Here is a 12,549-nt window from a genome sequence, read left to right on the forward strand (position 1 = left end):
TTTGTATTCTTGTAAAAGTCTGGCTAAATCATTTTCTATTCAATTACCAGCTTCATTAAAGTCTGCATTTTGTTTGTCCTCATGCAATTTCCTAAAAGGAAAAAAAAAAAAAAAAATTGTTCCGTTCCTTCCATCTTGTGAGCCATCCAACTGTAGGAAGAAACTCCTTTCCCAGCATTCTGGCAAATTCTGTTGCCTTTTAATACAGGATTTCCTATGACATTATGGTGTCCTTGTTTCTGGCATTTTGAAACCCCTCCAAGAAAGTAGTTTCTGAATCAGTAGATTTTCCACTTTGCTTATGTGAGACACTTGTACTTGCCATTGATTTGTCCAAAAATGCATCCCTTCTTATCAACAACGTACATAATGAAGATTGTGAAATTCCAAGTTATACAGAAGCTTCATGTTGGGTGCATTTTGGTAAAGCAGCATACTGCTTATTTTATGTTTTAAGCTTAAGTCCTCATGTTTGGACATTCTGAGGTAAGATCAAACAACAAAAGTATGATAGGATGGGTGAAGTGAACGAACTGAGTGTGTAAAAATATACAATTTTTTATAGAGATTCTCCCTAATGTCTTTTTCTTTCCCTTTCTCCCAAGTGGTCTAAGCTAGTTCTGACAAACCCCTTGTAGCCCAACCCCACCCATGACTGGCCCAGATAGGAAAATTCTAGCATTTGCAGCTCCACATGTAAAACTGAATCGACCTGGATTGAAATCACTGACCTTGACACACAGACTTGGTGATTTTGACAATTCCATATAAGAAAATTCTAGCATTTGCACCTCCTGGTGTGAATCAACTTTGAACCAAATTCACTAAACTTGAAATGCAAAATTAGGGTTTTGACTTTACAATTTTAAAAGCGATTTGATTTTTATAAGTGGTAGAATTGATTTTATTAAGCAGTTATTTTACAATGATATTGCATTCATTCGAATTCGTTCCTTGGGTTTTGATTTTAATAAGGGTTGATTTTAAAAAGCAATGATTTTATTAAGCAGTACCTACTGTATATAAAGTGCTTGATATTTATATTCTCAATAAATTTTAGACATTTAAAAAATTAATGATAACAAGAAAACATGAAATTTTTCAAAAATATTATTCATTTACAAAATAATTCACACCATGCAAAATAAAAATGCACTGTTATCTGCAAATTCAATTCTGATTATTTAAAATTTAGTTTTATTCCCTCATCTGAGTCAGAAGAAAATCTACCCAAACCTCAATGCATTATTTACTGAGAAATTTTATAGAACAAATACATGAAATCAGCAAAATTAATGTCCTTTACAAGCCAAACATTCAAATGTCAAATGTACCAAGTAAGCCTTAAATGTCTGAAAAGTATTGAACTGAAAAAAAAGTACATCTTTTTAAGATATTGTTACCTAAATGTCTCTTATAAAAGCATCATATTTACCTTCTTTAAGGCAGATACAAAAAGCAGCATTGCTAAACATTTATTAAGATCACATTTCAGATACAAAAAGCAGCATTGCTAAACATTTATTAAGATCACATTTAACAATGTATTCCAAAATCCTAGGTACTGTTGTCATGAACAAAATGAAAACACTGTTTTCTAATCATATTACACATACTTAATGAATTAGGGATTACAGTCGAAGATGAATTGATTGAAATATTAAGTAAATCATTATTTGTAATGCAAATAGAAGAATCTACATATTTTATCAATAAAGCCTCAAATTTATGTCACATCTGCTAAGTTAACTAACGATTTTGTTGCTGCCTTTAACTTTCTAATCACAGAAACTAGCCTGGATATATTTCAAAAAATTAATAATTACATCAAAAAGAATTCACTTAGTTGGAAAAATTGTGTTAATTGTGTACTGATATAAATTTAACTTACATATGCTTAATACCATATAAATAATATGTCTAACAAGCTAAATGACTTAATATTGTGTATTTTCTGCTTAACAGCTTGAATTTTTTTTCTGCTTAGCAGTAACTTTCTTTTAAACATTACAGTTAAAACCATTCTCAATTAGCCATTGGTGAGTAAAGTATGAACAGTTACAAATGAGTTCTTGGTAATAGTAAACCATTAAAATCAAATAAATGAATAACTTTCTATGTGTTGTCAATGATAGAACTTTCAATATTACACAAATCTGTCAACTTTCAATTAAAAAGATGTTTTAAAGTCAAGTAGTAAGCTCTGGGTAAGCTGAACATTCAGCATTTGTCCATTCTTGGGTACTGCATTTTTTTATCATTATGGATATGCATATGTGTCGTCAAATAACGTTTCTGCGTAAATGATTTATTACACAGATCACATTTATGGGGTTTCTCACCAGTGTGGTTATACATGTGTGTATTTAAGTAACTTTTGCACGCAAATGTCTTATCACATATATTACAACGATGCGGCTTCTCACTCGCATGGACAAGCTTATGTTGCATTAAATGACTTTTACGAGCAAAGGATTTACTACACACATCACATTCATATGGCTTCTCACCACTATGAACAAGCTTATGTCGTTCTAAATGACATTTCTGTGAAAATGATCTATGACAAGTATCACATTCGTATGGTTTTATGTTGGCATGAGTAAGTTTATGTACCTCTAAGCGACACTTCAGTATAAATGACTTACCACATTCATCACATTCATGTAACTTTTCGTTTGTATGGATAAGCATATGTCTATTTAAGTAACTTCTCTTTGAAAATGGCTTTTTGCATATATCGCACGCATGTGATTTTTCACCACTGTGAACAAGCATATGTCCTTGTAAATGAGCTTTTTGAAGAAATGACCTGCTACATATTTCACATGAATGTACTTTCTCACCAGTATGCATAAGCATGTGCTTCTTTAAGGCACTATTCGACACGAAGGACTTGCTACATTTAACACATTCATACGGTTTCTCTCCAGTATGCGAGAGCATGTGAATTTTTAAGTCATATTTCCATGTATATGATTTGTTACATATATCACATTTGTATGGTTTCTCCCCAGTGTGGATAACTGCATGTTTGTTTAACACACTTCTTTCTGCAAAAGACTTGCCACACAGCTCGCATTTATATGGTTTCTCACCAGTGTGATTAAATGCATGCTTCTTTAACCTACTTATATTTGGAAAAGTCTTGCTACATATAACACATTCATACGATTTCTCATCTGCATTGGTATGCATGTTTCCTGAAACTAAGTTTTCAGTAGAAAGACTAATAGGTGGTAAAACAATGAGATTTCATTCATACATATATTTGGAAGCATAACATAGGCATCAAAGTGTATTTATTTCTACATGTACAACTTACACCACATAATTTATTTTATTGTTTCCTCATGAAATACTCACTCACATAAATATGCTATTCTTTGCTATATATAAGAAAACTATTACATCGGAAGTTTATACATTTTCTCACTTACTTAGATGCAGATCTGCCATTCTCTGATTTAAATATCCCGAAAATATACACTTTATACAGGTCACTTCATGCTTTTATAATTATTAACAGAAACACATATACTAATTCAGAAGTCAAACAACAGAAGAAACACATATGTTTTAATATAAATATATACCCACATACTTTTTCAACACATGCTTTTTATGCTATGTGAAGTTCATTCCGAATTAAATTCTAAAAGAGATTTAATTATTTTGTATTATTCTTTTCGTGCAAGTGCATATTTCTCAGCAGAAAGTATCTATACATACAACGTTTCCATTAACTTCCACATTTAACTTCTACACAGCTCCTGACTAGTTGGGGAACATTCCACAAAAACATAATACAGTACAGCCTATTAGGAACAATGTGCTTAGACTCTACATTTTACGATTAAAACCTGAGGGATGAAACGTATTGAAATAGATCAGTTTTCGATCACCTCTTACGCTAAACACTGGAAAATTAAAGAACATTTTCATGACATATATTTTAAACACATGAATATTTAAATTCCCATTCATGGAAAACTGTCATTAAAACAACTTTAGAATCCAAAAACGTAAAGTATTTTGAAATTCTTTGATTAGTAACAAGAAAATTACAATTATACCCTTCGCCTGAAGTACGAAAACAAGCGTATGTTATGTTTTGCACCTTTCAGATTTTTTTCCCCAAAAAATGAAGACTTCAAGCTGTTTATGGGGCGAATTCAACTCCAACGCAGGGATAAATAGAAAGGGCTAGCTCATTTCTTTGTTCGACTCCTCGCCGACGCGAGCCTAATGGGGAAAATTAACAGGCAGTAATCTGACGTCACTGTGATGCCACCTGTTCTGATTTCCGCGTTTAAAACTGTAGTTTCATTCAACTGCGAGACGATTTTCTAGAGGTACGTATCCCAAATTAATTTTAATCATATATATATATATATCTGTTTTCTAATAATGTATATATTTAAAATAATTTATATATATGTAATTTTAGTCAGTTTTTATTTTAAATTCTATATTGTAAAGTACCATTTACGTAATATGGCTTTTTGCGCTGTAGTAACTTGCCGTAGCACTTACAGAAGTACGAAAGGATGAGATATTTTACTTCATGGGAACAAAGGATCCAAATGGGGTTTTGCTTTTGACGAAAGAATGGATACACAAATGTCAAAGACAAGATTCTATTAATGCGAAGAGCGGAAAAATCTGCAGCGAACATTTTCTATGCAGTGTTCATGAAGATGATATGAAAAATCGCTTGTTTGGATAGCCACAAAAAGAAACTGTTGAAATGGAATGCTGTGCCGAAAGTAAATTATGATGACAATAATAAATCGAAATTGATGATGACAATAGTAAATCAAATTTTAATGATTTTGAAATAAAACTCACAAATGAAAATATAGATATTCCTGAATGCCCTAAGTTTAAGGATAAACAAGAATGCATTGATAATTTGAAGAACAAAATAATATCCTTAGAAAATTGTATTAAAGTATTGGAAAATAGAGAAAAGAAAAATTTTAGAATGTTTGTTCAGCGGCAAACAAAGTGGACGACATCTAGACAGAAATTGGTATCAGAAATTAAAATCTCAAATAGCGAAATTTTTTTTCGGGGGGGGGGAAGAGCACAGATCGGAGAATTTGAAAAAATGTCTAAAGGCTATTTTTATAAAGAGGTAGATTAATGTACTACTGAAAAAGAAGGAATAAATCAGGTGGACTAGTGAAGATATCTCACGTTGCATTGTCATAAGAGCTCTGTCATCTTAAAGCTATGATTTTTGGAAAGAAAAAAACTGGAATATCTTTACCTAGTATTAGCAAATTAAAGAAATGGTGCGCTAAATTTTAGTGTAGTCCAAGAATTCAAAGTGATGTTCTTACTCTAAAGAAGGAAAGAGGCGAATATTTGTATTCTGTAGAAAAAATATGCGTTCTCAGTTTCGACGAAATGCATATAGATTGAAAACTCTGCTATGACTCTAAACTGGACCAAGTTCTCGGTTCTTTTCAAAATGTGCAGTTTGTTTTAATCAGAGGTCTCATTTTGCGCTCTGCCTCAAATTACTGAGAAACCACGTTTTAGATAAAGGATTTTTTTTAGAAGATGGAACTGTTTTAAATTTTTTTATTATTAAAGAGGTTTTAAATAGAGATTGAGAAGAAATCAAATTATGTCACAAACCGAATTATTTAAGAGTAAGTTTTGAGAATTACGAATGCTACCTTTTGACAATAGATGGCGCTGACCGTTGCCCTGGATTTCTGACGTCAGAATTATGTGTTGCTATCTTTGGCGAAAATTTCGCTCATGTTAAAATACAAGCTCTTGGCGCCATCTTTTTATTATGAATTTGTGCAACGTAACAAAATATTTGCAAGTAAAACAAACGTGACAGTATAAGAAAAGCATTCTGGTAAGTAAGGGTTCTTTTTATTCGGGGGTAGTATTTTTATATTGTCCATATTACGTACTTTTCATCAAAATTTTTTAATCATATTAATTGGAATAAATAAAACTTTTATGGTGAGTAAAGATCGTTTGGCCTAGCATGTGTGTTCAATGCAATTAGTAGTGAAAGTGCTCACGCTATACTGATATTTAGACGTGTTATTTAATTTTTGGTTGAAACATTTTCAGTTACCGAATATTTTGAAAGGAGACATTAATCCGAATATTTTGAAAGGAGACATAGGAGGAGACATTAAACAAGATTTGCTTCTTAGCATGCAAGAAGTTAATGCTATCTGTTGAATATTTAAGTTTTATCATTATAGCATTTAAGAATTATTTTGTCTCCAGCAGTTTTCGTAAACTAGCAGTTTGTTTTACAAAAATACTGTTTAAAAGCGATGTAAATGTAAAAGCTAGTTATTCATAAACTGTTTGTTAACTGGACAATATTTCTTTCTATTTGTTAATTCTTTGTTATGTAGTGATTGCTTGTAATCAGTATTATTTGATAATCAAATTAATTTTTACTTGCTATGTGTAGGCATTAATTTCTGTTCATTTATAGTTAAAAATTAGGTAAACTGATGCGATATTTTTAAAGCACTTAATAACATAGTTTATTTTACCTTTATCAATTAGAGAGATCATGATTTTTTTTATGTGTTCTTTTGTTAACTTTTATTTCTTATAAAATGTGTTTATTCTATGCACACAATGTACATTTGTTTTCAGAAATAGCATTTAAAATTAAAATGAAAGCTATCATTAATCAGCACTGTCAGTTTAGTAATTTTTACATAATATGAAAGCATTCTATATGTTATGAATTTGCTACATATATAGCAGGGGTCTCCAAACTTCTTTAGCTTGTAGGACATATTACCTCTTTTACTATCTTTTGACGGCCAATACGTAGTTAATTCATCACTCCGTGGTGATGTAATATAATGAATTTGAATCTATATTGCTATGATAATCCGAAGAAATGGGGTTTTTAGACTTTCATGTTGTTTCACCTAACATGAATTTCTTAAAATTGTTTAAACGTTTGCAAAAACAATCTTGTCGCAGCATATCAAAGATTTCTTTGGTTTGCGATGTAATTTTACTTATAAGTGGATTTCCTTGCTTGTTGTAACAATTTAGCATCACATTTTGATCAGATGAAAACTCACTCATAGGCATTTCATATTTGTGGGGGGCTCAAAATGTGATGATAAATTTTAACATATACATTAAAAAAATTTTTGAATATTTAAACAAAATTGTTGCTAAAAAATTTTATGAACAAATCTAGAATACTACTATGAAAGTGGGTATGGAACCTTTTTTCTCATAAAAAAATATGACAAATTTTATAATAGAGTGTTGGCTGTATTTTACTCATCGTAAATTTAGAAACAGTAGTATAATATTTATAATATGCTTTAGAAAGAACATGCATGACTGTAAATATATTTATTGATTATTTGTTATATGAAATAGTTATTGTGTATGGTATCTTGCTTCTTTTAAATTTTATAAAACTATTTACAAATTGGTTGGCTGAATTGTTAAGGCTCGTGGGCCAAATTCGGACCACGGGCTGTAGTTTGGAGACCCCTGATTTAGAGGGTAATGTTTTATTTTATTACTGCTGTGTAGGTTTGCAATGTACTAACTCAGTCTGTTGTTCAGCAGTTGTTTTTAATCTAGATTGCAGAAATCTATATTTGATTGAAATTTGATATTGCATAATTAAATTAGGTTACGTATACTTACATTAGAGTAATGCACACCACATTGTACACCCTCCATCAATATAATATAAGAAATTTTTCTTTCATCATCTGTAAAGCTAAACTATAATTTAAATGATTTTATTATGCTTTTGTTCTAGCATTTATTATTTTAAATTTGCTTCCTGATAGATAATTAATGTTTGATTTAATAATAATAATTTAGGAAATAAATAAAAATGAAAAGATTGAATATTAGCCAGTTTCGACACGTATTTGCAATTTTCTGTCAAATGTAAATAAGTAAATGAATATTTTGAATTCTGCATATTAATTTTTTCTCATTCTGTTATGCTTCTCAGAAATAAAATTGAATGTTTCCTTTTCAAGCAGAGTTATAAACAAGAAATGAATGCTGAAAGTTAAGAAGACAAACATTTTTGTGTGTTTTTTCAGTGTATCTACATTAATTATATATTTTGGAATATATATGACTGGATATACAGACAGCTTGCATATTTTAAGTTAGGTAAATGCTATTTACCGTGTAGTATTTTTTTTCCAATATTGCTATGATTCACTTATTTGTAACATGTTTGATGATCAACTATTTCTCTAAACCACAGTATGACTATTTATGATAAGCAGATCTTTCTGTTGGTAATGACTGTTCTGATAAGATTTAACATTTGATGATAATTTTAAAGCATCTCTTTAAAAATCTTTAAAATGTATTTTACAAGGAATTCACATATAAATTAAATATTAGCCAAAAAAAAAAAAAGAGTTCTGAATTGTATAAAGAAAAGTGCAGAGGAAATGCCTGTATTTATTTCTAATGATCTTTCAAGGTTGAATCATTTTCAGAAATTTGCTAAATCAAGTGTGACCTAGAATGAAAGGCACCAATAATAAACTTGTTTTGGCAATGATGCTTATAAAATATCTCCTCCAAAAAAAGTGTTATACTTTACACTTTTTTTGTTATAAAAGTGTTATACTGTACCCTTGGCAATTTTTTAAAAAAACTTGCCAAATCCAAGATGGCATCAAAATGCTGTCTTAACAGATAGAGAGGAATAAATAACCAAAAATATAAATTTTGAATGATAATAAAATAACAATTTTAATTTTTGTAACATAAATTTTCTGGGCCGTTCCTGACGGGCAGCTGGACTCTAAAATTTTATTAAGTATTGAGCACTTTTTTAATTTGAGGGGCGACAATCTTAGGAAAGTACACAGGCAGCCAATGGCCTAGGAACAGCGCTGTAAATTTCGTTTCGATAACTCAAACAACATATTTCCTTTCACACAATTTCATATCATGCTACACATAGGACATTCATATCTCTCAGCAATTAAACCAGCTTTCATGCAAAAATAAAATGTCTGTCATCTATCATCTAACCTATACAAAAATCTCAAATTTACAATTTCATCATACTATAACCCGTCAACATTCATCCTTGTACTTACTTCAGCCATACTTAACATTAGCACACATACTCAAATGATGGTACCCAGAACAAATTACAGCATTATCAACATTAGGGCTTTCAAAAACATGTTTGGTACAGCAAAGCTTCCAGATTTGGTAAAAAACCAAACCCTTGGCGATTTTTTAAGAAAAACCAGGGAGTGCCGTACAATTAAAGATTAGCCAAAAAAGTTGTCACTGTTATGAAAGAATGAATGAATAAATAATTGTCAGTATTATATAATATTGTAATAACAATTGATGTATTTTGCTTATATATATTAAATAAGATTCTCATTTTCTTTAATTCCTCAGAGATAATTTTCTTTAATATTATTTTTAATCATTATAAATATGTTATTTAGCTAATTTGCAGCATTAGTGCAAATTATGAATTTTATGTCTGATTTGAACATTTTGAATTACTTATATATATTCTATATACACACACACATACACAGCGGCCATTAAGATTGCTGCACCATGAAGGTTGCATGTACCAATGAGAGATTTGCATGAAAAATACTGTATGCTGGGAGGTGCAAATGATAAGCGTTCCAGCGCATGTACATAAAGTAGGTATGAGTAATCTACATTGTGTGTATGAATAGAAAGACTTGTCTGGGAATTATGTATGAATAGAAAGACTGCATGGTGAGTTTCTCATTCAGAAATTTCATTTTAATGTTGGTGGTTTGTGTTAAGGTTATGTTATGCCTCACGTAAAAAGAAGAAACTTCTATCAGCATCTGTTAAATTTCAACTGCCACAGAATTGTGGTTTATTGTTCCATGATAGTACTGGTTGAGATGCTATGATTATTAAGCTAATATGGAATTGATGGGTCCAGGAGAGCTAGACTAAATGTCATGCAGGATTTCAGTGGCTCCAATCCACTAGCACCCATGAGAACAGATATATCATCTTAGCATTTCAGGATTGTACAGCAACATCATGTTTCCTAGGAAAGGAATGTGGTTTCTATGTAGGATGACAAATGTTCACACTGAAATCTGAAGCATCAGGGACTGTCAGCACAGCAACCATTGCTGTTGCTTACCTTGATGCTTACAGCAGACACATGTTCATCTGCAATGGTATGATGAATGACAACGCTGGATACAGGAGTTGTACCACATCGTCTTGTCAGATAAATCACAGTTATGCATACAGCATCATGATGGTACATGGAAGCACTGAGGAGAATGAACGTAGATAGCTTGCATTTGTCATATGGGTCCAGCATCTGGTTTGCTAGTATAGAATGCCATTGGATACATATCTCAGTGATGTACTGTTCACATGACCAATAATGTGGATAGCCACCATTACTATTTTTGTGTGTAAGGCGATGTCTAAGCTCTATCTTCAAAGTCATCATCATGGCCTCGAAGATAGAGCTTTGGTGCTTGAATAGGAAACAAGTCAGTAAGTTTACAACTGCTTTTCCCATTTTAATCGATTTCATCAACAAGCTCTTCATCAAATAAATTGAGATATTTTATTGGCTTGTCAATCAAAAGAAGATTTTGTTTATTCATTTTTCGTTTCAAAAAATGCAAAAATTGTGTAAAATGTGTATCAAACATAACAAGTTCTGCAGATATGAAAATTGTGCCAAAGCTCTCAAAACGTTGTGATTAGTACCATCTTGTAGAAATTTTATGAAAACAATATTAGAGACTGATATGCAAAGGTTATAAATAAGTCACAAGAATGGTTGCAGCAATTAAAAAAATTATTGGGTAGAGGGTGAGATATCTTGTCTCTAGTGCACAACGGATAATCTTGGAAGATGAAACATCTCATCCATCATGGCAAAAGTGTTAAAAGAAGAAACATTTCATTTTGCATGTTCTAATATGCTAGTAGTTTTCAAGCCATTGGCTTTTAGAATTTAGAAAACAAGACAGTTGCAATAGCATATTTCTATTATGTGCAGGTTGAGTACTAGAAGCAAGAATGGAAGAAAGTCTAAAAAAAGTATGAGTCATCAAATAAAGATAAGTTAAGTACTTTCTTTCTCTTGAATGAATACATATAACTGAAATTGCCTACTAACATATTTATGGTTTTTTTTTTGGGGGGGGGATGTTAATACAAAGTTTTCCTGTAAACTGAGAATGCAGGTACAGTTTGGCAGTGAACATGTTAACTTCCTATATTTTAGCTACATCAGTCCCAAAAAATTATGCGGATGTATGGGAAGACAGTAGTGTACATGTCTGAAGTTCTGTACTTCAGCTATGGTATGAATTGTTACTCTGATAACATTTTGAAACTTGTAATTTATGAAACCATTTAGTAATCCCCTCCCCCCCCAGTCATACTGAATCTGTGGATATGAAGCTATCACCATGTAAGTAAAATTCATACATAAGATGAATAAATGTAAAATGAAATTTTATTATTATTTGATTAATTTTTCCTCTTAATGAAGATTTTTACAATATTGAATTCTTGCCAAAAAAAAAAAAAAATTGTGCAATTAGAATTGTGAGAAATTTAATAGTCTCTTTAATGTATAACTTATTTGGAGAAAAGTTACTGTTAAATAAATAAAAGGTAAAATAACTTATGAAATTGAATATAATTTTCCTTTTCTATTATGAAAATTGCATGCTGATTAAGTTTAAAATTTTATTATGCCTATTTTTCACGTAAGCTTATGAAGTTAATGCCCAACATTTAAAAATTCACATTTCCAATGCTTACTGAATATGCTAATGTTTTCACAATACAGTCAAAAGTCGTTAATCCGGACTCGTCGGGACTTCGGCGATTCCGGATTATCGATTTTTCCGGATTATAGATCATCAGTTTAAATCTCGTAAGATTGCATGCAGAAATTCTAAAATTAAAAATATGAAACCGTAATTTATGAAATAAAGAACAATTATGATCTAAAGGGTATCAAAATTTGCAAAAAGAAAAAGCTTAATATTTATTTGTTTACTTAAATAAACATTTCTTTCAATGTAAGTTGTTTAAGTTTTGCTTCGTTTCATGTGATAATACTTTCTCTTTAATTCTATTAAACAGACATAATTTCTTGTTCAGTTACAAAGTTCCGCTGTTCAAGTCCTATAATTGCTGTGTCAAGAACACCGACTAATTTGTCAATCGAAATTTTTTCGTTTTCAATAACCTCTGTTACTTTTCTTCGCTATCGGAAGCGAATTATAATGACGAGGAACTTGTTTTAAATCATATCAAAGACGGAGCATATCGAGATGAAATACTACATTTGGTAAGGAATTATAAGCCAAATAAAATAAAAACATCTGATCTTCAATTATAAGCCAAATAAAATAAAAACATCTGCCCTGAAGATAAGGATAGTGCTGACAGATAACTTCCAGTTCATTACGCGCCCGCCGCGCGGCGTTCCCCCCGCCGAGCAGCGTGAAATTGATAAACAGATTTCGGATT

General features: G+C 31.0%; 1 protein-coding gene across 1 annotated transcript; it reads right to left on the reverse strand.

The window, feature by feature from the left end:
• Positions 1-1,459: 1,459 nt before the first annotated feature.
• Positions 1,460-3,609, reverse strand: LOC146999226 (uncharacterized). The gene has a single exon (XM_085819824.1). The coding sequence runs from the start codon at positions 3,196-3,198 to the stop codon at positions 2,221-2,223; it is 978 nt and encodes a 325-aa protein (XP_085675950.1). The 5' UTR covers positions 3,199-3,609; the 3' UTR covers positions 1,460-2,220.
• Positions 3,610-12,549: the final 8,940 nt, after the last annotated feature.

This window comes from Stegodyphus dumicola, chromosome 1 (genome assembly GCF_044657685.1).
Source record: "Stegodyphus dumicola isolate Sdum_Otavi_A_Nest chromosome 1, ASM4465768v1".
NCBI lineage: Eukaryota > Metazoa > Arthropoda > Arachnida > Araneae > Eresidae > Stegodyphus > Stegodyphus dumicola.